The sequence below is a fragment of the Hippopotamus amphibius genome, chromosome 7 (genome assembly GCF_030028045.1).
Source record: "Hippopotamus amphibius kiboko isolate mHipAmp2 chromosome 7, mHipAmp2.hap2, whole genome shotgun sequence".
Lineage (NCBI taxonomy): Eukaryota > Metazoa > Chordata > Mammalia > Artiodactyla > Hippopotamidae > Hippopotamus > Hippopotamus amphibius.
The window spans coordinates 74,644,674-74,669,914 of record NC_080192.1 but is presented as its reverse complement, the minus strand read 5'-3'; the positions used below and the strand labels follow the sequence as shown (position 1 = coordinate 74,669,914).

General features: G+C 47.0%; 2 protein-coding genes across 3 annotated transcripts in view; both read right to left on the bottom strand.

The window, feature by feature from the left end:
• The window catches only part of KCNIP3 (potassium voltage-gated channel interacting protein 3), an 88,709-nt gene that overhangs the window by 14,727 nt on the left and 48,741 nt on the right, over window positions 1–25,241 (bottom strand). The window contains exon 1 of one of the 2 annotated variants that reach the window (XM_057742671.1): window positions 23,553–23,677. The exons of the other annotated variant lie outside the window; for it this stretch is intronic. Within the exon in view, the coding sequence (XP_057598654.1) occupies window positions 23,553–23,655 (103 nt within the window). The 5' untranslated portion in view covers window positions 23,656–23,677. Of the gene's footprint in view, window positions 1–23,552; window positions 23,678–25,241 lie in introns of those variants that run through there. 2 annotated transcript variants of the gene reach the window in all.
• LOC130857209 (60S ribosomal protein L17-like) lies at window positions 4,065–4,681 on the bottom strand. Its single transcript, XM_057742672.1, has one exon. It carries the CDS (start codon window positions 4,649–4,651, stop codon window positions 4,097–4,099), a length of 555 nt encoding a protein of 184 aa, XP_057598655.1. The 5' UTR covers window positions 4,652–4,681; the 3' UTR covers window positions 4,065–4,096.

The following is a 25,241-nucleotide window of genomic DNA, read 5'->3' as shown; positions in this document are numbered from 1 at the left end:
AAACACAAGCTTTAAATGACACAATAAATCAGCTGGATTTAACAGATATCTATAGGACATTACATCCCAAAACAGCAGATTACACATTCTTCTCAAGTGCACATGGAACATTCTCCAGGATAGATCACATTTGGGGTCATAAATAAAGCCTTGGTAAATTTAAGAAAATTGAAATCATATCAAGCATCTTTTCTGACCACAACGCTATGAGATTAGAAATCAATTACAGGAAAAAAACTGTAAAAAACACAAACACATGGAGGCTAAACAATACACTACTAAATAACCAACAGATCACTGAAGAAATCATAGAGGAAATCAAAAAATACCTAGAAACAAATGACAATGAAAACACAACGATCCAAAACCTATGGGATGCAGCAAAGGCAGTTCTAAGAAGGAAGTTTATAGCGATACAATCCTACCTCAAGAAACAAGAAAAATCCCAAATAAACAATCTAACCTTACACCTAAAGAAACTAGAGAAAGAAGAGCTAACAAAACCCAAAGTGAGTGGATGGAGAGAAATCATAAAGATCAGAGCAGAAATAAATGAAATAGAGACAAAGAAAACAATAGCAAAAATCAATAAAACTAAAAGTTGGTTCTTTGAGAAGATAAATAAAATTGATAAACCTCTAGCAAGACTCATCAAGAAAAAGAGGGAGAGGACTCAAATCAATAAAATTAGAAATGAAACAGGAGAAGTTACAATGGACATCACAGAAATAAAAAGCACCATAAGAGACTACTACAAGCAACTATATGCCAATAAAATGGACAACCTGGAGGAAATGGACAGATTCTTAGAAAGGTATAACCTTCCAAGACTGAATCAGGGAGACACAGAAAATATGAACAGACCAATCACAAGTAATGAAATTGAAACTGTGATTAAAAATCTCCCAACAAACAAAAGTCCAGGACCAGATGCATTCACAGGTGAATTTTATCAAACATTTAGAGAAGAGCTAACACCCATCCTTCTCAAACTCTTCCAAAACATTACAGAGGAAGGAACACTCCCAAACTCATTTTATGAAGCCACCATCACCCTGATATCAAAACCAGACAAAGATACTAGAAAAAAAGAAAACTACAGACCAATATCACTGATGAATTTAGATGCAAAAATCCTCAACAAAATACTAGCCAACAGAATCCAACAACACATTAAAAGGATCATACACCATGATCAAGTGGGGTTTATCCCTGGAATGCAAGGATTCTCCAATATACGCAAATGAATCAATATGATACACCATATTAACAAATTGAAGAAGAAAAACCACATGATCATCTCAATAGATGCAGAAAAAGCTTTTGACAAACTTCAACACCCATTTATGATAAAAACTCTCCAGAAAGTGGGCATAGAGGGAACCTACCTCAACCTAATAAAGGCCATATATGACAAACCCACAGCAAACATCATTCTCAATGGTGAAAAACTGCAAGCATTCCCTCTAAGATCAGGAACAAGACAAGGATGTCCACTCTCGCCACTACTATTCAACATAGTTTTGGAAGTCCTTGCCACAGCCATCAGAGAAGAAAAAGAAATAAAAGGAATCCAAATTGGAAAAGAAGAAGTAAAACTGTCACTGTTCGCAGATAACATGATACTATACATAGAAAATCCTAAAGATGCCACCAGAAAACTACTTGAGCTAATCAATGAATTCGGTAAAGTTGCAGGATACAAAATTAACACCAACAATGAAAGATCAGAAAGAGAAATTAAGGAAACAATCACATTCACCATTGCAACAAAAAGAATAAAATACCTAGGAATAAACCTAACCAAGGAGGTAAAAGACCTGTACTCAGAAAACTATAAGACACTAATGAAAGAAATCAAAGAAGACACAAACAGCTGGAGGGACATACCATGTTCTTGGATTGGAAGAATCAACATTGTGAAAATGACTATATTACCGAAAGCAATTTACAGATTCAATGCAATTCTGATCAAATTACCAATGGCATCTTTCACAGAACTAGAACAAGAAATTTTACAATTTGTATGGAAATGCAAAAGACCCCAAATAGCCAAAGCAATCTTGAGAAAGAAAAACAGAGTTTGTGGAATCAGGCTTCCTGCCTTCAGGCTATACTACAAGGCTACAGTGATCAAGACAGTAAGGTACTGGCACAAAAACAGAAATATAGACCAATGGAACAGGATAGAAAGCCCAGAGATAAGCTACGGTCAACTAATCTATGACAAAGGAGGCAAGGATATACAATGGAGAAAAGGCAGCCTCTTCAATAAGTGGTGATGGGAAAACTGGACAGCTACAAGGAAAAGAATGAAATTAGAACACCTCCTAACACCATACACAAAAATAAACTCAAAATGGATTAAAGGCCTACATGTAAGGCCAGACACTATAAAACTCCTAGAGGAAAACATAGGAAGAACACTCTTCAACATAAATAACAGCAAGACCTTTTTTGATCCACCCCTTAGAATAATGGAAATAAAAACAAAAATAAGTGGGACCTAATGAAACTTCAAAGCTTCTGCACAGCAAAGGAAACGATAAGCAAGACGAAAAGACAACCCTCAGAATGGGAGAAAATATTTGCAAACGAATCAACAAAGGATTAATGTCCAAAATATAGAAACAGTTTATCCATCACAATATCAAAAAAACAAACAACCCAATCAAAAAATGGGCAGAAGACCTAAATAGGCATTTCTCCAAAGAAGACATACGGATGGCCAAGAGGCACATGAAAAGCTGCTCAACATCACTCATTATTAGAGAAATGCAAATCAAAACTACAACAAGGTATCACCTCACACTGGTTATTAGAATGGGCATCATCAGAAAATCTACAAACAGTAAATGCTAGAGAGGGTGTGGAGAAAAAGGAATGCTCTTGCATTGCTGGTGGGAATGTAAACTGATACAGCCACTATGGAGAACAGTATGGAGAGTCCTTGCAAAACTAAAAATAGAACTACCATATGACCCAGCAATCCCACTACTGGGCATATACCCAGAGAACACCATAATTCAAAAAGACACATGCACTCCAATGTTCATGGCAGCACTGTTTACAATAGACAGGACATGGAAGCAACCTAAATGTCCATCAACAGATGAATGGATAAAGAAGATGTGGTACATACATACAATGGAATATTACTCAGCTGTAAAAAGCAATGAAACTGGGACATTTTTAGAGACATGGATGGACCTAGAGACTGTCATACAGAGTGAAATGAGTCAGAAAGAGAAAAACAAATATTGTATATTAACACATATATGTGGACTATAGAAAACTGGTACAAATCAACCAGTTTTCAAGGCAGAAATAGAGACCCAGATGTAGAGAACAAACATATGGACACCAAGTGGGGAAAGTGGGGAGGGTTGGGGGGGAATGAATTGGGAGATTGGGATACCAAATTGTACACTCTAAATGTATGCAGCTTATTGTAAAAAATAAAAAAATAATAATTAAAAAAAAAAAAAGTAGCCAGTGGAGAAGGGGAGGCCCTGCAAGAGAACAGCAATAAGAAAGACAGCTAATTTCTCCTGTGAAATAATGGAGATCAAAAGACAATGGGAAAGGGCTTCCCTGGTGGAGGAATGGTTAAGAACCCACCTGCCAATGCAGGAGACACAGGTTCGATCCCTGCTCCAGGAAGATCCCACATGACGCGGAGCAACTAAGCCCATGTGAGCCCATGTGCTGCAACTACTGAAGCCCATGCACCTACAGCCCATGCTCTGCAACAAGAGAAGCAATGGCAATGAGGAGCCCTCGCACCACAATGAAGAGTAGCCCCCACTCACCACAACTAAAGAAAGTCTGCACACGGCAAAAAAGACCCAACACAGCCAATAAAATTAAATAAATAAATAAATAAATAAATAAATAAATAAATAAATAAATGACAATGGAACAACACTTTAATTGCTTAAAGAAAAAATCTATTAACCTACAATTCTATATTCAGTGATCTTTCAAAAAAGGAGGGTGAGATAAAGCCATTTTCAGATAAGTGAAGGCTAAAGAATTTGCTTTTGTTTTGTTTTGGTTTTTTGCTTTTACATTTGCATTTATTTTTTTGTGGCATTTATTCCCGGGCCATAAGTTTCTGTTTCTTCAGTTTCTTCTGGGATATCTTTTTCTTCTGTGCAACTTCCTCTTCTGGTTTAGGAACAATCTGTTCTTTCTCAGTAAAAATCATCTCAATGTGGCAGGGAGAGCTCATGTATGGGTTAATCCGACCATGAGCTCTGTAAGTCCTTCGCCGCATCTTGGGGGCTTTGTTCACCTGGATGTGCTCAATGACCAGAGAATCTACATCTAAGCCCTTAAGTTCAGCATTACTCTCTGCATTTTTGAGCATGTGCAGTAAAAATTCAGCACTCTTTTTGGGCCACCGACCCTGTGTCCAGCCCCACTGTTTGGCCTGGGCACACCTACCAACTCCACCATTGTAACGACGGAATGGCACACATTGTTTCTTTAAAGTGACACCCTTCAGATACTTGGTGGCTTTTCGGATATGCATACCCTTAATGGCCTGGGCAGTTTCACGAATGTTCTTAAAGTGAACGCGAAGATTTGAACCTCTTGACTTGCATGACTTTGTGGGGTTTTCTGGGTCAAGTGAATAGCGAACCATTTTTAGAGGTCACCTCAGGTCGCTTGCCGGAAAAGGCAAGAATTTGTTGCTAGCAGAATCAGACTACAAGAAGTGCTAAAAGAAGAACTTCCGGATAAAAAGAAATGACATCAAATGGAAATCAAGTTCTGCAGGAAAATAACTGGCAGCCAACAGAAATATTCTGAACTGGAGGCATATGAAAAGATATATCAGAATTTGTAGAGTGAAGATAAAACAGTGCTCAGAGGTAAATTTAAAGACATAAATGCCTATTTTAGAAAAGAGAAAAGATTTTAAATAAATAAGCTTCCACCTAAAGAAACTAGAAATAGAAGACTAAAATAAACTCAAAGCAAGCAGAAGAAAGGAAACAGGAAAAGAGCAAAAATCAATGAAACTGAAAACAAAAAACCCAATAGAGAATATCAATGAAATCAAAAGATGGTTCTTTCAAAACATCAATAAAAGTGATCAAGCTCTAGCAAAAATGAAAAAGGAAAAAAGAGAGAGAAGACACAAAAAACTGCTATGAGGAATGAAACAGGGAAATAAGTCTATGCTCTCCAGACATTAAAAGGTTAAAAATGAAATATCATGAACAAGTCTCTGCTCACAAATTTAATAATTTTGATAAAATGAACCAATTCCTAAAAAATCACGAACTACCCAAATTCACCCAAGATGAAAGAGATAACCTGGATAGTCCCGATATTTCTCATTAACATAAATGCAAGAAATCTCAACAGAGCTTTAGAAATTCGTATAAAATGAACGATATACCATACCAAATGGATTTTCCAAGAATGCAAGGTTGATTCAATATTTGAAAATAAATGAACAAAATCTACTCTACTAACATTCTAAAGAAGAAAAAATATGTGATCATATCAATTGATACAGAAAAAGCATTCGACAAAATTCAATGTCCATTCATGATAAAAACTCTCAGAAAATTAGGAATTTGAGGGAACTTCCTCAACTTGATAAAAGACATCTACAAAAAAGCCTACAGTTGATATCATAATGGCAAAAAGACTGAATGCCTTCCCCTAAGATTGAGAACAAGACAAGAATATCTGTTCTCTCTTCTCCTATAAACATCATAACAAAGTCCTAGCCAGCACAAAAAGAGGGGGAAAAAAAGAAAAAAAGAAAGCAAGAAAGAGCATACCAGTTAGATTAGAAAGAAAAAAAACCAAACTACCCCATTTTCAGATGACATTATTATCCATGTATATAATTTCAAAGAATATACAAAAAATCCTCTAATAAGTGAGCTTTGCAAGGCCACAGGATACCAAGTCAACACACAAAACTAAATCACATTTCTATAGACCAGCAATGTACAATTGGAAACCAAAATTTTAAAAACAATACTAATTACAATCACTCACCCCATAAATGAAACAGGGGAATAGGTTAAAAATATTAAAATACAAAATAAATATAATAGTGATAATATAAAAGTATAAAAATAAGTAGGTAAAAAAATCTAACAAAACATGCACATAATCTGTATACTGAAAACTACAAAATGCCAATGAAAGAAATCACAGAAGATGTAAATAAGTGACGAGACACACTGTGTTCATGGATTGGAAAACTCAACATCATAAAGATGTCAATTATCTTTAAAATGATTTACAGATTTAACATAATCCCAGGACAATTTTTTTTGTAGATATAGACACGCTGATTCTGGAACTTATCTGGAAAGGCAAGGGAAATAGATTACATAAAAGAATAAAGTAGGAGGGACTTCCCTGGGGGCACAGCGATTAAGAATCCACCTGCCAATGCAGGGGACACCGATTCCATCCCTGGCCTGGGAAGATCCCATGTGCTGTGAAGCAACTAAGCCTGTGTGCCACAACTACTGAGCCTGCGCTCTAGAGCCCACGAGCCACAACTACTGAGCCCATGTGCCACAACTACTGAAGCCTGCACGCCTAGAGCCCGTGCTCTGCAACAAGAGAAGCCACCATAATGAGGAGCCTGGGCATTGCAACGAAGAGTAGCCCCCGCTTTCTGCAACTAGAGAAAGCCCGTGTGCAGCAACGAAGACACAATGCAGCCAATAAGTAAATATATTAATAAATAAAAATAATAAAGTGGGAGAAATCAGTCTACCTGATTTGAAGACTTATTATATAGCTATAATAATCAAGAATGTGTGATATTGAAGAAAAGATTAACACACAGATCAATGGAGAAAAACAGAGAACCCAGAAATAGATCCACGTAAATATGATGAGCTGATTTTTGACAAATGTGCAAAAGCAATTCAATGGATAAAGGTTAATTTTTTTAACAAATGGTGCTGGAAAAATTGGATATCCAGCTACTCAAAAAATGAACTTTGACCTAAACCTTATTTCTCATACAAAAATTAACTTAAAAAGGGAGCACAGATTTAAATGTAAGATGTAAAACTATAAAACTTCTAGAAAAAAATAGAAGAAAGTCTTTATGGCTTGTATTTAGGCAAAGAGTTCTTAGACATGATACCAATAGCGTGATCCAGAAAAGAAAACTTTGAAAAACTGTACTTTTTAACAAAAAATTTAATGTTTTGCTTTGTAAGAGATACTGCTAAATAAAAAGGTAAACTGCAGACTGGGAGAAAATCTTTGCAAATCACATATCCAACAAGGGATGTCCAGAATATATAAAGAACTCTCAAAGTTTAGCAGCAAGAAAACGAACAATGCAAATTAATAAGTGAGTGAAAAACCTGAACAAACACTTCACCATAGAGGATATACAGCTGGCAAATAAGCACATACAAAGATGTTTAACACCGCTTTCAATCAGGGAAATACAAATTAAAACCACAATGAAGTACTACTGCACACCTATCAGAATCGCTTACATAGCAAATAATACTGTCAATATGAAGTGCTGGTAAGGATCTGGAGTAATGGGAACTGTTATACTCTGTTGGCAGGAAAGAAAATGGTACTGCCACTCTGTAAATCAGCTTGGCAGTCTTTTACAAGCATACACTTTCCACATGACCCAGAAATCCCACTCCCGGTTATTTACCCAAATGAAATGAAACCTATTATATTCACACAACAACTTTTATGCAAATGTTTAGAGCAACTTTACTCACAATTGCCAGAAGCTGGAAATAACCCAATGTCCTTCAACTAGTGCATGGATAAACTCTGGTACTTCCACAGAGTTGAATGCTACACAGCAGTCAAAGTGAATAAAGCATCGATACACACAACAGCATGAGTGATTCTCAAGAGCATTCGGGAAGTGAAAGAATCCAGACTCATGAGGCCACATAATGTGTGACTCCAATTATATGTCATTCTGGAAAAGATCAAATTATAGAATATCACAGGGAAGGAGGCTATATCAGTGGCTGCCAGAGGCTGGGGGGCAAGGGAGGGGCTGGCTTCAAGTGGGGCAGGACAGGAAATTTTTTGTGGTAACAGAATTGTTCTATATCTTGACTGTGGTAGTGGTGACACGACTGTCTATTTGCCAAAATTCACAGAACTGGACACCAAAAAAGGCAAAGTGTACTGTATATAAATTAGAAAAAACAAAAATAAAATGAAACAGAATAATTGTCTATATGAAGGAGGGAAATGAGGGGATAAAAGGGAAAAAAATAAACAAGAGAGGGGTTTTAAGTGGGTCAAGACTGATAGTGTCCCATGAAGTCAATAAAGAATTAATTAATTTAATCTTTGTCCCTGGGACAAAAAAATAAGACAAAAATCCCAAACCAGCTGCTATTCCTTTCATTGAAAAATCAGAAAACAAAATTCCGTTGACCCTACTTTCCACTCAAGCTAGTGCCTTTTTCTCTCCTTTAACTCACTGTCTTTACTTCTTCTCCTCCTATTCTCCCTTGATCTTACTTCTATAGGGCCTCTGCCCCACCACTCCATGCAAACTGCTTTTTCTAAGATCACCGGTGATCTCCATATTGCTAGTCCAGTGATCAGTACAGTCTTCTTGATTCCTAAATCATACAAGGACAACACAAGCATGAAAAGTAGCAACTGGGCCTTCCCTGGTGGCGCAGTGGTTAAGGATCCGCCTGCCAATGCAGGGGACACGGGTTCGATCCCGGGTCCAGGAAGATCCCACATGTGGCGGAGCAACTAAGGCCATGTGTCATAACCACTGAGCCCACGTGCTGCAACTACTGAAGCCCAAGCGTCTAGAGCCCATGCTCCACAACAAGAGCAGCCACCACAATGAGAAGCCCAAGAACCACAATGAACAGTAGCCCCCGCTCCCCACAACTAGAGAAAGCCCACACGCAGCAATGAAGACCCAATGCAACCAATAAATAAATAAACAAAGTTATTTAACAAGAAAAGTAGTGACAACATGGGTGAACTTTGAGGATGTTATGCTAAGTGAAGTCATAGAAACACAAATACTGTATGATCTCACTTATATGTGGAATCTAAAAAAAGCCAAACTCATAGAAACAGAGAGTAGATTAGTGGTTGCCAGGAGATGGGGTGGGGTGGGGTGGGGGAGGTGCTGGTCAAAGGGTACAAGCTTCCAACTATAAGATGAATAAATTCTGGGGATCTAATGTCCAGCATGATGAGTACAGTTAGTAATACTGTACTGTACACTCAAAAGTTGCTAAGTGAGTAGATTGTAAATGTTCTCACCACCAACACAGTAACAACAACAAAAAAGGTAATTATGTGAGGTGATGGATGTATCAACTAACTTTATTGGGGTGATCATTTCATAAACTCACATAATGTTAAAGGTTAATTATATCTCAATACAACTGGAAAGACAAACAAACAAAAAGAAAATTATGTGCCCATTTCACTTTTGAACATAGATGCAAAATCTTAAACCAAATGTTAGGTAACTGAATCCAACTGTATTTAAAAAAAAAAGTACACCAGGATCAAAGCTTTTCTTTGTAAGAGTATATAAGAGGAAATCATATGAAAATCCTCATACAGAAAAGGCATTTGATAAACATCCACGTGTATTTATAATTAAAATAAACAAACAGAAACTCTTAGCAAACTAGGAATCGAAGGGAATTTTATTAACTTGATGCAGCTTATATTTGCAAATCAAATATTTATTTACAGAAAATAGTAGGTTTAATGGCAAAGGCTCAGACACATTTTCTTTAAGATTTGGGACAAGCCAAGGTTGGCCACAGTCACCACTAATTGATGTCCGGCCAATGCTCTACGGAAATTTTGAAAAAGGAAAAAATAAAAAAACCAAAAAAGCCCCTAAACAGTGTAAGAGTTGGGAAGTATAAAAGATAAAACTAACACTATTTATAGATGATATGGTCCCTACAGTGACCAAAAGAATCAATATACATGAGAGCTCAGTAAGGTTGCCAGATGCAAGATTAATTTATGAAAATCAATAGCAATTTTCTACACCAGTAATAACCACCTAGAAAATATAATAAAAGACAACATTCATAATAGATATAAAAACTAAAAAGTATTTAAGTATTAACCAAGATTCAAAGGACTGCTATATAGAAAGACAATCTGAATAAATGAGACATTCTATTTTAGTTAGGACCATAATAACATTATAAAGATGTTATTTCTCCTGTAATAAATTGTAAATTCAACACCATCTCAACCATAAATCTAGCTGGATTTTTGGAGGACCCCGATAAATTTACTCTGAAATGTGTAATGAGGAATTAAGAAATCCATAAAAATCTGGAAAGGAAGAGCAAAGAGGGAGTTTTCCCTATTAGATACTAACACATATTTCTAATCACTGTAATAAAAATTGTGTGGTTGGTATAAAAATGGACAAACACACCAACAAACAGACTGGAGAGCTCAAAAAGAGGCTGAGGTATAGGACTTCCCAGAAGCTTTGGGGAAAGACCAGGTTGTTTAGTAGATGGTGTTAAGAAAACTGGCCCGTCACAGAAAGAAAGAAATCTGGATCCCTTCATTGCATCATATGCCAAAGCAGGCTCCAGGTGAACTAAAGACCCCAATATGAAAGGTGAGCTGTAGAGTTAAAATAAGATGTAAAAGGGTATCTTGCTAACCTAAGGGTGGAGGAAGATTTCTTAAAACTTCAAACCAGAAAGGACAAAAACTGATAAATACCGTTACATCAAAATTAAGCATTTCTATTCAACAAAGGGCACCACAGCCAGTGAGGGACACTGAACAGAAAGGGAGGAGACAGCAAGTGGTATTTACAATTGATGAAAGAAGAATGTCTAGAACTGATAATCATCAGAAAAGGAAACAAGAAAGATGAATAAATACATGAAAGATGGCTCATCTTCATTAAAAAAAAGAAAAATGCAAATGATGATGAGAAGTCCACACCTCTTAGATTGACAAGAAATAATAATGAAACAAGAAGGCTGACAATGCAGGGGGCTGGAGAGGGCGTTGATCAATGGTCATTTTTAAACATGCTGGTGAGTGTGCAAACTGGTAGAAGCACTGTGGAAAACCACTTGCATTTTCATACTAATGGTGTATACATTTGCGTACCCTAGGGCACAGGAATCCTCCCCAGGTATACATACCAGAGAAACTCAATGCCCAGGAGTCCCCAGAGGACTCCACGGTACTGATAGCTTGAATCAACCAAATGTCTTCTGACAACAGAGCAGATAAATAGATTGTGGGGCATCCACTGGAGCAAATGTTACACAGCAGTGAAAAATGAGTGACCTGTAATAACACACAGCAATGTGGGGGAGTCTCAGAAACACTGTTGCCTGAAAAAACAGCCCTAGGAGACCAGTCTGATTCCATTTTTTAAATAAAATTCAAAACCAAGAATAACCAAACAATATATTTACAGGGAGACATAAGAGATAACATTATAAATAAGAAAAAAAATCAGGGACTTCCCTGGTGGCACAGTGGTTAAGAATCTGCCTGCTGGGGGATTCAAGATGGTAGAGTAGGAGGATGTGCACTCACTCCCTCTTGCAAGAGCATCAGAATTACAACTAACTGCTGAACAAGCATCGACAGAAAGACACTGGAACTCACTAAAAAAGACACTCCACAACCAGAGACAAAGGAGAAGCCACAATGAGATGGTGGGAGGGGCACAATCGCATAAAAATCAAATCCCATAAATGCTGGGTGGGTGACTCACAAACTGGAGAACAGTTATACCACAGAAATCCACCCACTAAAGTGAGGGTTCTAAGCCCCATGTCAGGCTTCCTAACCTGGGGGTCCAGCAACGGGAGGAGGAATCCCCAGAGAATCAGACTTTGAAAGCCAGCGGGATTTGATTGCAGGACCTCCACAGGACTGGGGGAAATGGAGATTCCACTCTTGGAGGGCACACAAAAAAGTATTGTGTGCACCAGGGCCCAGGGGGAAGCAGTGACCCCATGGGAGACTGAACCAGACCTACCTGCTGGTGTTGGAGGGTTGCCTGCAGAGGTGGGGGGCAGCTGTGGCTCACCGAGGGGACAGGGACATTGGCAGTAGGGGTTCTGGGAAGTGCTCATTGGCATGAGCCCTCCCAGAGTCCACCATTAGCCCTGGCAAAGAGCCTGTAAGCTTCAGTGCTGGGTAGCCTCAGGCCAAACAACCAACAAGGTGGGAACACAGTCCCACCCATTAGAAGACAGGCAAATTAAAGTTTTACTGAGCTCCACCCACCCAGCCCTACCCACCATCAGTCCCTCCCATCAGGAAGCACCCACGAGTCTCCTAGATAGCTTCCTCCACAAGAGGGCAGACAGCAGTATTAAGCAGTATCAGCAATATTTCATTCTGTGGAACTGAAAACCACAGCCACAGAAAGACAGAGAAAATGAAAAGGCAGAGGACTTTGTACCAGATGAAGGGACAAGATAAAACACCAGAAAAACAACTAAATGAAGAGGAGATAGGCACCCTTCCGGAAAAAGAATTCAGAATAATGATGGCGAAGATGATCCAGGACTTGGAAAAAAGACTGGGTGCAAAGATCAAAAAGTTGCAAGAAAAGTTTACCAAAGACCAAGAAGAATCAAAGAACAAACAAACAGAGATATGCAACACAATAACTGAAGTGAAAAATACACTAGAAAGAACCAATAGCACATTAACTGAGGCAGAAGGACAAATAAGTGACCTGGAAGACAGAATGGTGAAAATCACCGATGTGGAAAAGAATAAAGAAAAAAGAATGAAGAACTGAAGACAGCCTAAGAGATCTCTGGGACAATGTTAAATGCACCAACATTTGCATTATAGGGGTCACAGAAGGAGAAGAGAGAAAGGACTTGAGAAAATATTGGAAGAGATTATAGTTGAAAGAATCTGCCTGCTGATTCAGGAGACACAGGTTTGATCCCTGGTCTGGGAAGATCCCACATGCCACGGAGCAACTAAGTCTGTGTGCCATAACTAGTGAGCCCGCATGCTGCAACTACAGAGGCCCATGCACCTAGAGCCAGTGCTCTTCAACAAGAGAAGCCTGCGCACTGCAATGAAGAGGCCCCTGCTCGTCACAACTAGAGAAAGCCCGTGCACAGCAATGAAGACCCAGTGCTGCCAAACAAACAAACAAACAAATAAATCAGGAATTACAAGCGTAAATCTGACAGGTAACAACCTCTACAGGTGAGAGAGGAAAGGAACTCAGAGAGGCAGGCTGGTGATGCTCTAGTTCTGGGGTGAGGACAGGTTCACTGGTGATCATTACATTATTCTTTGTAACTCACATATCAAACATATATATGCATAGATACATATGGACTTATTAGAGGTTAATTGAAATGTTTGAAAGTAATTACAGTCCCCCGAGCAAGAGGGGGTGGGGAGAGAGAGAGAGAGAGGGGGAGAGAGAGAGAGAGCGAGGGAGAGAGAGAGAGAGAGAGGGGGAGAGAGAGAGAGAGAGGGGGAGAGAGAGAGAGAGGGGGGGAGAGAGAGAGAGAGCGAGGGAGAGAGAGAACACCTTTGGTCTGGATTAAACATCGGACACTTGGAATATAAGAAAAGGAGAGCAATCCTAGGAGAAATGGTTAAAGGATATACACAAGAAATTTATAGATGAGGAAACAGAAAAAGCTAATAAATACACATATAGATGTTCAAAATCATTAGTGTGAAGAATGCATATGAGAACAATGAGGAAAAGAAGTTACACCCATTGACTCTGCAAAGTCAGGAAGTTCCTTACAGAGTCAAGCCTTAGTTGGGGGATGTGAACTAACTTCTCCCCAAGCTCCAGACTCACCTGCCTGCTTACCACCTGCACTTGGAGATCTAGGAGGTTCTCAGATGGAACAAGTCAAAACTGGGCTCCTGATTTCTCCCCCACAAACCCGCTCCACCCACAGCCTTCCCCAGCTCAGTTGATGGCAACTCCATCCTGTGGGCACTCATGCTAAGACCCTGGGCACAGACCTTCCTCCCAACACTCCATCCCCATGCAAACCCTGACAGCGCTGCCCTCAACCTGCACCTGTCTCTGAGCCCCTCTCCCACCTCCACTGCCCCCACCGGGTGCAGGGCTCCATCATCCCTCCTGGCTTGTCTCCCAAAGTTGCTGAAAACATATCCTCATGTGCCCCTCTGTGCAACAACCTCCCCGCAAGCTCTGAGTGTAAATATCAAAGCCCAATAAATGTGCTCTCCCACCCCCAGCTCTGCCCTCATCTCCCAGGTCCTTCCCTTCACCCCACCCCCTTCAGTCATGCTGGTGCCTCTGGCCCCTCAAGCCCACCAGGCACAGTCCCTTGCTGTTCACTCTGGCTCAAATACTCTTCCTTTGGAACCCACACTTCCTTCAGGCCTCTGATCAATTGTAACCTCCTCAGGGGGGCCACTGCCCCATTCCTATCTATCCCTTGTCTCTGTTTTACTTTCCTCATTTTGTCATGACTCCCAGCATATGCATATTTCTCTGTTTACTGGAGCAATGGACAGAATTGTGTCCCTCTCTCCCCAACTCATGTTTAAGCACTAACCCCCAACGTGATAAGGTCTTTAGGAAGTAATTAAGGTTAAATGAGGTCATAAAGGTGGGGTCCTAACCCAGCAGGATTGGTGACCTTATAAGAAGGGGAAGAGTGATTTCCGCTTCCAACACGAGGGGGCGGAAAGGCCATGTGAGGACACAGCAAGAAGGTAGCCGTCTGCACGCCAAAAAAAAGAGGCCTCACCGGAAACCAACCCTGCTGGCACCTTGATGGGGGCCTTCCAGCCTTCAGAATTGTGAGAAAATAAATTTCTGTTGTTTAAGGCCCCAGTCCATGCTATTTTGTTATGGCAGCCCTAGCAGAACAAGACAACCGGCCCTCCTGTCCTCTCACTGCTGCGCCCAACCCTGGAACAGGGCCTGCAGGAGGTGCTCTGTAACACACGCTGGGTGGGCGGGTCCCCCACAGCTCTGTTTCCTTGGGTGGGTTTGTGGGTTATTGCCTTAGGTGTCAATTTTAATGTCTCCAGGCCAGGCCTATCTCCTGAAGCAACATTCCCTGCTGCTTACACCTCCTGGGCAGGGAGTGGGTGAGGAATCAGAGAGAGGTGATATTCCAAGACTCAGGTGCAATGACAGCAATGTCAAAGGGCACCCTGGGCAGGGGGTCTCAGGTGAGCCGAGGGTTATGTGGGCATGGGAGCACCAAAGGGCCAAAGCAGGGGAAGGGCTTGTCTGATCTCCACTCCAGAATGGCCACTCTGGCCTTGGGTGTCAAATGAAGTGACACAGAGAGGACAGACTGGCAGAAGGTGTCAAGAAGGAAGAAGCCACTGTCCCTGGCTACCAAGTGGACCAGGGCAGGGTGGGCAGAGCCCAGGATGACCCCATGTTTCTGGCCTGGGAAACTGAGTGACTACTAGTGCCATCCACCAAGATGGGAGCATTAATTACCCAGAATTGGAAGATAAGGCAGGAAGATCGCCGAGGGCTTTTCAATGTCATGCTAGAGCACTGGGTTTAGGAAACTCTGCTTGACTTATTATTTTCTATCTATCAGAGTCCAGGTGCTGTGAAGCTAGATGTCAACTAGACTAACAGGTTGCAACTGACTCGTGTCCACTAGGGATGTGAATGATTTCTGTCCTTGGAAAACATGGCCCTTAAAGTTACTGGCTAGGTGGTGCAGTGGTTCAGAATCCACCTGCCAAGGCAGGGGTCATGGGTTGGAGCCCTGGTCCAGGAAGATCCCACATGCCTCGGAGCAACTAAGCCCTTGTGCCACAACTACTGAGCCTGCGCTCTAGAGCCCATGAGCCACAACTAATGAGCCCACATGCCACAACTACTGAAGCCCACGCACCTAGAGCCTGTGCTCCGCAGCAAGAGAAGCCACCATAATGAGAAGCCCACACACTGCAATGAAGAGTAGCCCCTGCTTGCCGCAACTAGAGAAAGCCCGCATGCAGTAATGAAGACCCAACGCAGCCAATAAGTAAAAATAAAACAAATTAAAAAAAAAAAGAATCCCTCTGCCAATGCAGGGGACATGGGTTCGATCCCTGGTCTGGGACAACAACTGGAGCCCGCGTGCCTAGAGCCTGTGCACCGCAACAAAGAGAAGCCCCTGCTTGTTGCAACTAGAGAAAGCCTGCACGCAGCAACAAAGACCCAACGCAGCCAAAAATAAATAAAGAAATAAAGAAATAAATATTTACTGGCTATTAATTACCCTTTGGAACATTAACCAGTTTTGATTCCTATGTAGCTTCAACTTCTGAAACAGCTTTGGTATCTCTCCTGCTTGCTCCCTAAACAATGAAAGTCAAGTTTTTAACTTTGACACTTGGCCTTGGGCAGGCAGAATACCAGTGGCAGAGGAAATCTCTCCTGTTTCTTGGCTTAGGAAACAGCTACCAGTTTTCTATGCCCACCCGATTCCCGAGGTCTGTGGACCTTTCCTCACCCTCCTTCCTGAGGAGCTGGCTGCCCCTTCCTCAGGGAGCCCAATTTCACAGCATCCGGCCCAGCCCGTTGGCCTCACCCTAGTCTGTATGGGGCTGTCTCAGGAACAGGGAGCCTGGCTCCTTCCTGACACCCACAGCATCAGGCCTAGTGCTGGGGACCCCACCTGCTGCCAGGGGCGCTGGAGGCCTCTCCCGGGTCTTGCACAGGAGAAACCTGCAAGTTCCTCCCTCTTTGGTTAGTTTCAGTGGAGACGCAGCCAGATCTCTTAGGAGCTGCTCAAGGCATCACACCCTCCTCCCGCAATCACAGGAGCACTGGTGACGAATGGACCTAAACAGCCACCTGCACGGCTCTCTTCAACACGCTGAGGAGCCTTGTTTGGCAAAACTGTGACGTCAACCTCCCTCTACCGTCTCTCTGCGCTCACCCCTCCCTTCCCCTCTCTAGGGGCTAGTCCGGGACCATCCCCTCCCCATCAAGTATTTGTTGATAACCAGGGGATCAGAAATACAGATTTCACCTCTCTATCAAACAATCACTTTGTCAAAGGAGTGAAAGCACAGGGCTTTAAAAAAATTGTTTTAAGGCTGAATGTCCCCAAGTCGTACCATAGCCTGATAGGTTATAAACCAGGCTTTCTTCCCGTTGGGTAAAAGTGTCAGTCCCCATTCCAGTCCCCCACTCTCTGCAGCCCTCTCTGCACAGGATCCACCTGCAGGGGCTTGGGAAGGGTGGCCATTTAATCCTCTGAGCTGAGGGGCACCAGGTACTGGGTGAGGGGTGCATTTTGCCTGCCCCAATGCAGGAGCCCAGTGAAGCCCCCCTGGGCTGCCCCGACACCTCTGCAAGGTTCCCCACTAGGCTGCTTCCCCTTCCAGCCAGCACCCAGCTTTGCTTCCCTTTGCAGCAAGACTCCAAGCTGCTGTCCACACTTGCTGGTTCCAATCCCTCCTGAACTCAGCTGCTGGTCAGCGTGCCCTCCGTGGGCTGCATTGCATTCCCGCAGCCTGCAGTGAACGGACATATCCAGCAGAGCGCTTGGCACATGTAGGAACCAGGGGTGGGGGCACGGGCACAGCCAACAGGCAGACCAGCCCCGGATCGGGGTGCCGGCGACGGGGATGTGGACACTGGGCTTGGGTGCGATTGAATTTGATCATTCAAAAGGCATCCGTGAGGTTACCAAGGGGAAAGCTCAGAGACTTCCTTACCCCAAGGCTGGGTTTCGACATGAAGCTTAATTTGATTTACCGATGGGAGGCTCTATAATCCCTGCATTCTTGGGGTTTGGGTCCTCCGTATGGTCCTCACACTAGTGACCTAACATCATACCCCTCCTTAGTGAGTATGTTTTGAGGAGGAAGGTTGCTGTGAATCGCGTTATCCAAATTAGGTCTCTGGGGACCAGGAGAGACGTTGGTCCTAACACTGCCCCCCCCCCACCCCAGGAATTGGCCTCTTAGGGATATGAGAGCTCAGTTCCTGAGAGACACAGTTGAACATGAAATTGCCCACAGGTGCCTCTGGCTGGTGGTTCACGGGGGCTCGGAGAAGAGGCGGCTGGGCCTAGAGCACAGAGTGAAATGGGCCCCCCCGCCCCTGCCCTACTGTGGGTGAGGGGCGCTTTTTGGCCTGCCCCAATGCATGGGCCTGGCGTGGACTCCCTGGGCGGTTCCAGACACCATTGTAAGGCTCCCCTGAGGCTGCAGGATCTTCGCTCTCTCTTTTTAAAAAAAATTTATTTATTTATTTATTTTTATTGGCTGCATTGGGTTTTCGTTGCTGCACGTGGGCTGGTCTAGTTGCAGAGAGCAGAGGCTCCTCTTCCTTGTGGTGCGTGGGCTTCTTATTGCTGTGACTTCTCTTGTTGCCAAGCATGGGCTCTAGGCACACAGGTTTCAGTAGTTGTGGCACGTGGGCTCAGTAGTTGTGGCTTGCGGGCTCTAGAGCACAGGCTCAGTAGCTGTGGTGCATGGGCTTTGTTGCTCTGTGGCATGTGGGATCTGCCCGGACCAGGGTTCGAACCCGTGTCCCCTGCATTGGCAGGCAGATTCCTAACCACTGCACTACCAGGGAAGCCCTGCAGGATCTTCTCTTGACGCTTCCAGCCATGGCCATCTTGGTTCACACTCCTTGGCTCCAGCCCCTCTTGAACTCAACTGGTAGATCTCATCCCTCACTTACTCTTTGCTGGTCAAGTGACATCTAGACCTTGGGACCCCACAGGGGAGCCCCAAGGACTGCTGTGGGGTAAGGGGAGGCCTGTGGGGCAAGACTCCCTTCTCAATCTGAGCAGCGCCCCTTCTACGTATCAGGGGTGTGGGCTTCTAAGTAAGGCTTCTTTTGAGGTTCCATTAAGCTGCTCTGAAACCGCTGACTGTATCTAGATGTGCAACTGTCGAGGCACTGACTTGGGGAGGGGGGAGGGGGCCTTGCCCAAGTCCTCTAGCTCACAGCAACCTCAGGCCTGGGCTCCAGCCCACCTCCCCCCATCCTGCAGAAGCCACCCACACAGAGCCCACCTCTCTCCTTCCCTTTCCCAGGCCCAGCCCAGAGGGCCTGTGGGGAGCAGCCTCCAGCCAGCTGGGGCCCAGGAGCTCTGACCTGACGGCGCACATAGTGCCGGGCACCCACTGTGGTGAAGTGCCTGTCAAGTGCATCCTCCTCTCCCACTAACCGCTAGCCCACAGTTAGTGACGTGTGACCCTGGGGGAAGTTTGGGCTGGGACATTTTTTGGTAAGAAATGACAAGAGCTAACATACAGCACTTACTTCATGCTGGGCCCTACTTTATGAGCTTTGCACACATGCCTGCAGCTCTATGAGGGAGACTTTTCCCACTTGGGATCTGAACCTAACAGCTTCCTCCACTTTGGGCTCCTGACTATAGGAGGCTGGGATGCACAGCTGCGTCCAAAGCCACCTTAGTGGTGCAGAGTTAGAGATGCAGCCAGGACACGTGTGCCAGAGTTCGAAAAGGTCCTGGCTCTGCCACTCCCCGAGCCTCCGTTTCCTCATCTGTAAAGTGGGCCTGCTTGTTGAGGACAAAATTATGATGTGTATAAAGTGCCGAGCACAGAGAGTGCTCACTAGATGCCGGCTACTGTCATCGTCACCAGTACCCTAGATCTGGAAACTCTGCCCAGGGGCTGCAGGAGTCCTGAGGGCCTTGCAATTTACCAAGAATGGTGGGCCCTGCCAGGGAGAAGGGAATCCAAGATGCTCAGAACATCGCCAGGCCCCTGGCAAAGGTAGGCGAGGTGCTGGGGGCAAGAAGAGCAGGAGGAGGAGTAACAGCTGACCTGTGGGCCTGCTCCCAGCCAAGAGTCAGCTGTGGACCCACCAGGCTCCCAGGTCACTTGTGCAAGGCCAGGCCCCCTTGGGTGGCTGCAGAGGGCTGGGGCTGCCGCTCAGAGGGAGGAACAGGGTGGAGGGCCAGGCTGTGCAGGTCTCCGCCATGGGCACTCCCCACTCTCCCCCTCCCGCTCTGTTCTCTTAGCCACCTGTACCCAGGCCCTCAAAATCCAGCCTCCTTGCCCCAACCCCAGCCAGAGAGACCCTGCCCTCAGAGGGCATCTCCCAGGGCTGCCCTAAAGGGAGGGTCAAGATCCTGCATTGGTGGTGTTCCCAGCAGCCTCACACTGCCTGGCATACAATGGGTGCCCAACAAGCATAGCTGAAAAGGGCATATGGTTGACACAGACTCAACACCTGCTGTTGGCCAGGCAGCACCGGGCACGCTCTGGGGCCATAAGTGTACAGACACAAGTCTTTGCTGCCCTTGGAGAGCTCCCATTAGGTGGGGACGGGGACATAGAAAATTTCAGGACAGCGTCATCTAATACAATGCAAGGGGCAGGGATCCAGGGAAAGTTCCGAGGGGAGATGGGGCCTCTAATCCAACCGCCCACTTACAGACAAGGAGGCAGAGCTCGGATAGGAAAAGTGCGTTTCCCAAGTTAATGACCGCAGGTCAGGGACCACATCAGAGGTGAAACACAGTTTTCCTAGTCCCTGGCCAGTGTTCCTTCTAGAACAAGGATTCTCAGCCTCACCACTGACATGTGGGCCTGAGCATTCTTTGTGGTGAGGGGCTGCCTGTGCCTTGTAGGATGTTTAGCAGTATCCCTGGCCTCTACCCATTCAATGCCAGTGGCACCCTCCCCATCACCTGTGACAATGCAATGCCTGTAGACATTTCCAAACGTCCACTGAGCAGCAAAACTGCCCTCAGTCAAGAGCTACTAGTCTAGAACTTGGGAAATCTGAACTGAGATAAGAAAGGCAGAAGCCAAAGTCAAGCCCTGGGCCACAGATGTGGACAAAAAAGTCTGGTTTCAGGGCTGGGCTAGCCTTGCAAACAAGCAGCAGGCTTAGCCGAGGCTCACTTTTTTCCAGTGTGCCCGCACTTGTGAGATCCTTTAGACGTGAGTCCTGCCTATACCTTTTTCAAAGTGCTTCAGCTCACCACACCCCTGTGAGATGCCTCGAGGGGGATATTCTATTATTATCCTCAGTCTACAGAGGAGGCAATTGAGGCTCCAGAAGGTTAGAGGCACCAAAGTCACCCAGTGACCTAGTGGCCAACCCAGACTGGAACTCCCCCAGATGGAGTCGCTCCGAGGTAGAGACTGACAGGGCAGAGAGAGAAAGGTCTTTCAACTTCTGCCTCTTCTTCTGGAAGCTTGTGTCCCTAGGACTCAAATCCATTAGTTCCTAACAATCCCCAGGGGCACCATAACTCTGGTCTCTTACAGACGAGAACTACGGAGGCTCAGAGGAGACAAGAGACACATCCAACTGCACGCACGTATGCTTGGAGGGGAGCTGGGCACCAGTACTCATACCTCAGTGCCAGCCCACCTCCAGGCTGGGACCAAAAGGGTCTGGGCTCCTCACAGCCCATGACAGGCCCTTAGACAATGCCTGGTCCATGGGTCCCTCCAGGCACTTAGTGGGCACCACTCCCCATCAGCACGGAACATCTGGTACTTGTAGCTTCCTCCCTCTGACACAGGCAGGGGAGGTCTGAGTGAGAGATTGTTTTCATTCATGAATCAGTGCTGCTGGTACGGGTAATCATTCTAGCGCTAATTATTGGTGATAGTGATGGTTCACGTTTGTGTATTTTTTACACACCAAGAACGATCCTGGGGGCCGTTAAAGCCCTACTGACTAAGGGGCAGGAATTGTTATTGGCCCTACTTTACAGATAGTCCCGCTGAGGCTCAAAAAGGGTAAGGAGTTTTACGGCCAGTGTGTGTGGGTGACGGGATCCCAGACCTGGCTGACTGAGGCTCCGCACTCCTCCCACCGCATAGAGACCCCGGAACTCCAAGGGGGCACAAGTGGGCAAATATCCCAGAAAAGACAAACTCATTAGAGCCTGAAGTGGGGTTTTTAGCAAGTTGAATAAACCATCTGTAATCTTGTGCATCCGATCCACCTTGTAAAGAAATCCCTTCTCCTTAGAAATCACAAAGGTAAACTTCGGGCTGCCAGAACTATGAGCATGTTGGGCTCCATTAAGAAGGATTTGCAGTATCAGTACTAAGTAGAGTGAGGCTGGCTGGTGCTCCTGGCCCCTGGTGGTCCCAGGAGGGCCCAGGAAATGGGGAAAGAGCAACATAGAGGCCTTGGTTTCCCGAGTACCAACCGCCCCCATGCCCATCATAGGCTCCAGGTGGGGAAAGGATAGGGGATGGGGGTGGGCTAGTCCCCCACAGGAGGCATGGGTCCTCAGGGCACAGCAGTGTGGGATGCCCACCTCCTGTGGCGTTGCCTGTCATAGATTCCTCCTGCGATGGGTCAGTTTCCATCAGGCAAGTGCAGGCCCAGTTTGGGCAATTTTCTTCCCCAACCAAAATGTAAAGTTCAAGGTGGCACCTCATAGAACCACCATGAGCAAGTCCCTTCTCTCTGGGCCTCCTGAACTCACCTAGAAACGGTGTGGTGCAGCCAAATGGCTTCTGAAGGGCACATGGCCATGGACTTCAGGTAAAGAGCCAGCCCTGGGCTCTGAATGGAGCTGGGCCTTGCTTCCTGGCCCTGTGTCCCTTCCTGCCCTCAGCAGCCCTTTGCAGGGGTTGGAGCACATCCTTAGGCCAGAGGGGCTGCGGGGCAGTTCAGAGGCAAAGGCAGGTTCTCCCTCCTCCCCTCTCTGGGCCTCTGGGTTTCAGTCCCAGGAGCTGGAGCCTGGCAAGGTCAGCAGAGTGCTGAGGCAGGCAGGATGCCATCCTCCTCTGAGAGGACAGCAGGGGCGCACAGGTGACAGGAACAGGACAGGCTCACCCTTTCCCCACATCCAGAGGTCCAGGGCACAGAGGATAAGTTACAGCCCTGGTGGGTCAAGGTCCCCTTCACAATGGGTGTGCCCTGGAAGGGCTCCTTCTTCTAACCTGCCCAGAAGTCGGAGGGAGGTACCTAGTTGGGAAGCAACTCTAAGAGTCCCTGTCAGGGGTCCCAGGGAGGCCATCAGTGTCTATTTAAGAGTAGGTCTGTCTCCTCAGTTAATATTTTATTGGGACAGAAACGTGGCGCCTGAGGGTTTGGTTACCATCCCTGAGCCTTGCCTGGGGAAGGGGGCTGGATGTGGGCTAAGGGGCGAAGGGCCGGCCCATCACGCGGCAGAGGTTTTATGTTACTCGCTGCTGCAGCCAGACGCCCTGGGCTGAGGGTCCTTCCTGTTATCTTCACCCTGTGCCACCTCCCATCGCCGGGAGGCCAAGCCGGCTGTGATCACCGGGGGCGGCTCAGACCAGCGGGCCTAGGACAGCCAGGGATGCCGGCTCAAGGTGTCACTCGGCATCTCGCTCACACCCACCCCAAGCGCGGCGGCTCTTCAGAGGCCGAGCCCTCTGCCCTCTTAGTCCCAGACCAGCCCTCCAGAGCCGGGAGGGGGCGGCGGCCGAAGCAGGCAGGGCCGCGGAGCGCAGCGTCCCCGAGGGCCTCTCCTCGCCGTACTCGGGAACCCGCACCCCAGAGCGCAAGTGCTGCTCCCTCCCTTCTGCCCGCTGGCCCTCGGCGCCGGGCAGCGGAGGGGCGGGTGGCCGTGCGTTACCTTCCATGGACATGGGCTCCAGGATGCCGAACTGCTTGAGGACGGCGATGAACAGCAGCACCACCACGGCCATGGCGCACAGCTCCATGCCCTGGATGCCCATGGCGGCCCGGGCTGCCAGGGGCCGGGGCGTGCCCCTCGCCCGCGCGCTGCCTCCGGAGGCACCCGGGCCGGTGCAGCCCGCCCGGCCTCTAGGGCAGACCGCGGCTCACATGCCCCCGGCAGGCGGGGCTGCGGGTGTCGGCGGGGCCGGGGCCCCGCGGAGGGCGGCGGCGGCGGCGAGCCGGGACCGGCCAGGAGGTGGGACGCGGCGCCGCGGCCGAGCGGAACGCAACTTTCCGAGTCAGCCGGCAAACTTCGAGGCGCGGCGGCGGCGCGGAGCGCGGCTCGGGTGGCCAGCGCGGGCCAGAGGCGCCTCCATGCCCGGCCCGGGCGCCGCGCCTCTTTCGCCTCCTCTCCAGCCCCACGGGCTCCGGGGCGCGGGGGCGCGGCGGCGGCGGCGGGGGTCCCGGGCGCTCCCGGTCGCCCCAGCCTCCATCGCGGCTCCCCGCGCGCTCATTGGCCTAGGCGCGGCGACCACCCGGGGAGGAGTCCCCTGAGGGCCCCCCCGCGCCAGCCCGGGAAGGGGCGGAGGGAGGTGGCCCCGCCCCGCACGGGCCAGCCCCGGGACAGAGCCTGGCGCAGAGCCACAGCTACCCGACCAGCCCCCGGGAGGCCGCGCGGTCGGCGGTTTCACCGAACCGCCCGTGCAGGGTGGGGCCGAGAGGCTGGGAGGGGGCCGGAGAGGAAGGGAGCCGGGGTTCCACGCTCCTGGCGGAGGGGCACTGAGCTTGGCCACCGCCGCTCTCCGCCCGGCGAGCCAGCGCAGAGCTGGCCTTCGGAAGATCCGGGAAGCCCTCTCGTCCAGGGTGTTTCCCACAATCATCAGCCCACGGCCGGAGATTGAACTTGGCCCTGGTCTGGCCCCCGTTGAAAATGGAAAAGTTGGTATCCAAAGTTCTCCAGTTCTGGAAACCCGCATGCGCTCGAGACTTTAGGAGCGAGTTGGGCTTTGGCATCAGAGTCTACGGAGCTGAGTTCAAGTCCTGACTTTGCTGCGTGACCTTGGTCGAGTCACGGACTTGCAGCCTCCTCGTCCTCCTCCTCCTCCACAAAGAGGGGCTGGTGCCCGCCTTTCCGGCTGTGGGAAAGAGCTGAGCGGATGCCAAGTGCTACGCGCGGGCAGTGCAAGGGAGTGCTAAATCGTTTGTGGATCGCTTTCTTCCTGCCCGGGGACACTGAGTAGGAAAGGAAAGCCGCGGAGAGGAAGGAGAAAGGAAGGGGAGAGGAGGGGGCGTGGCAGGGCGGAGCCCGGAATCCTCCAAGCCCCCAAACTCAGGGACCTGAGAGCGGGAGCCGTGACTCTCTGCTGCCCTCCGGCGGGCGCTGCGCACCGTGCTGTCCTCACCCGCTCAAGACTCACGGCGCTGGAAGAGTGCGCTGCAGTGAACGCCAAGTTCTCCTGCTCCTTGGTGTCTTCGTGGAGGGGAATATCCAGCCCCTCACCACGCTTGTGAGCGTGAGCCCTGTTTGGGCCTGGGGCCTGAACAATAGCACCTTCCGTTTATGGAGCCTCTGCTACCCGCTCTCTCATTCATTCAACAAATACTGAGCGCGTAGTGAGCCCCACGCGCAGGGGACAGACCGTTC